Source organism: Palaemon carinicauda, chromosome 8 (assembly GCF_036898095.1).
Source record: "Palaemon carinicauda isolate YSFRI2023 chromosome 8, ASM3689809v2, whole genome shotgun sequence".
In the NCBI taxonomy this organism is placed as follows: Eukaryota; Metazoa; Arthropoda; class Malacostraca; order Decapoda; family Palaemonidae; genus Palaemon; species Palaemon carinicauda.
The window spans coordinates 172,167,899-172,170,144 of record NC_090732.1 but is presented as its reverse complement, the minus strand read 5'-3'; the positions used below and the strand labels follow the sequence as shown (position 1 = coordinate 172,170,144).

The following is a 2,246-nucleotide window of genomic DNA, read 5'->3' as shown; positions in this document are numbered from 1 at the left end:
GAGTACTACTACGCCTGTTCGTGCGTACGTACATTCAGGCGTGCGTTAGTTCGTGCGGGTTGGCTACTGATAACTGACTTCTCAACACCCCCCCCCCCCGCCTCCCCTAAGCCAAGGTACCCCCCATTATCCCTGCCAGTCATCAAATGGTATTAAGTTGCCACATATCACCAGCAGGAATAACGAATGTTATTTCTCCGTAATGAATGACAGATATAAACGCATTAAGATATCTCTATAGGTATTTCAGTGATGAGAAAGTAGAATGTAATTAATATTTACGCCCAGCGAAACGCGTATAAGATGTTGGTACGGAAAACGAGAAAAGACGAAATTAACGTAAAGTAATATATGTCGCGTGTCTTGTGTGGCAAGGTCCCCACGCTGCCGGCACGCGCCTTGGTCGCAAGCCTGGCCACGCGCCTAGCAGTGTTGCCTTTACGATCGAGCTCTTTCTTTTCCTAATTTTCATCTTTCAGAAACCGTAATCTTTTGAATTTTTCTTACCTGAAGCTTTATACGATGATAAATAACCATAAAGTTCATCTTATTTATCACTGAGTTAAATAACATTATCAGGAAAATAACATAATATTACTGATTGGCAGGCATCCATTTGGGGGTCACCTGGCTTCGAGTGGGCGGAGCTACCGCATCCGCCGAGGTTATATATACGAGTAGCGGCCGAGTACGGCAGTTAGTAGACGTCCGAGGCTCGTGTAGCACGTGTCAAAATCTCACAAACACACAAGGATGTCGGTCACCACTACACAGCGTTTGGTGCCAATTCGGCCGTCCCCTCACAAATCCTTAACGACAGTGTCCAAGGGCGTGACTGTGATCACCACGACAACTTCGCCGGCGACCTTAACGCCTCCGAAGACGGGTCTCAAAAGAAAATTGGAGGAGGAGACAAATCCCGACCAAGTGAAGTGCAAACGGCGTATCAACTTTGGCGTCGGGTACGTGGTGTCGCCAGCCCCCGTGGCTGTGGCCAGAAGGAACGCCCGTGAGAGAAACAGAGTTAAGCAAGTGAATAACGGTTTTGCCACCCTCCGTCAGCATATCCCAGGGGCGGCCAAGGCCAAGAAGATCAGTAAAGTGGAAACCTTGAAACAAGCCGTCGATTACATCAGGTCCCTTCAGGAGCTGCTGGAGGATCACGACGCCCTCATGCACCACTCGAACTCCATGGTGGCGACGTCGCAGCAGGCATCGCCCGCCCCAAAGGCGCCCTCCCACCCGTACCAGAACGCCGTGGCGCCCACCACAGTCATATCCCAGTCCCAGTACAGGGTGCCCCAGTATCTCGGTTACTACTACAGTGAAAACGTATCTCCGGTGCCTGCGTCAGTATACCCCGCCAACACCGCAGCCGTGTCCCCCTGCAGCGACGCCGCCGTCTCGCCCACGCCCTCCTACGACTCGACGTTCTCGGCGCCCGAAATCACGAGCGTGACGCCCTCGGGAATCGTTACGAGCATCAGCAGCATCTTCCCCTCCAGCAACATCGCCTTGCCCATCAACAACAACAACAGCGGGTCTCCTGCGACGGCGCTGACGGACACCTTCGTAGATCCGCTAATAGATACTTACGACGCCGTAGCTGCTGCTGAGGACGACGATGTCCTGCTGGATGCAATCGCTCTGTGGCAACAGTGCCAGTAACATGAAGGGCGTCATCTACTCCTTCGTCTTCCTCTTCTTCAAGGTACGTAGAGTGGTGAAGGTGATAACGGTTGTGATTAGGAGTGTTGTTAATGTGAAAATGTGGTCGAAATGTGGTTGTGGTTGTGATCTATTTCTATGTTCTTTTAAAAGCTTCTAGATCATCCAAATGTTTGATGTGTAAAATTTTCTTCGATGGGCAAGTAAATAAATATTTCCTACAAATTGAATTCACTAAATTATCATTCATTATGGTAAATGCAAACACCAAAAAGAAAATTTAATTCATTGTGGGATTGGCTCAAATATATTTTGTATTACCATTTCCCTAAGTAACTTATTTTCTTAGATGCCCGTGGGGTAATGGGAGAGTGAGAGTGTAAATCTAGTGCATATACTGTAATTAATACATAAACGTTCAAAGAAAAGCAAATATTTGATACATATCGAATTGATATCGATTGGGTATTGTGAATTCGTGTATGGAGGTGTTATACGGGATTTTCTTTTTCAATTGAATTACCATTTTTTCATAGGTTAATTTTATTCTTTAGATTAGTAAATAAAGTAACCAAGTC

At 47.2% G+C, this 2,246-nt stretch overlaps 1 protein-coding gene across 1 annotated transcript; it reads left to right on the top strand.

Moving 5' to 3' along the window:
* Window positions 1–712: 712 nt before the first annotated feature.
* Window positions 713–1,706, top strand: LOC137645098 (achaete-scute homolog 2-like). The gene has a single exon (XM_068377945.1). The coding sequence runs from the start codon at window positions 754–756 to the stop codon at window positions 1,666–1,668; it is 915 nt and encodes a 304-aa protein (XP_068234046.1). The 5' UTR covers window positions 713–753; the 3' UTR covers window positions 1,669–1,706.
* The last annotated feature ends 540 nt before the right edge of the window (window positions 1,707–2,246 follow it).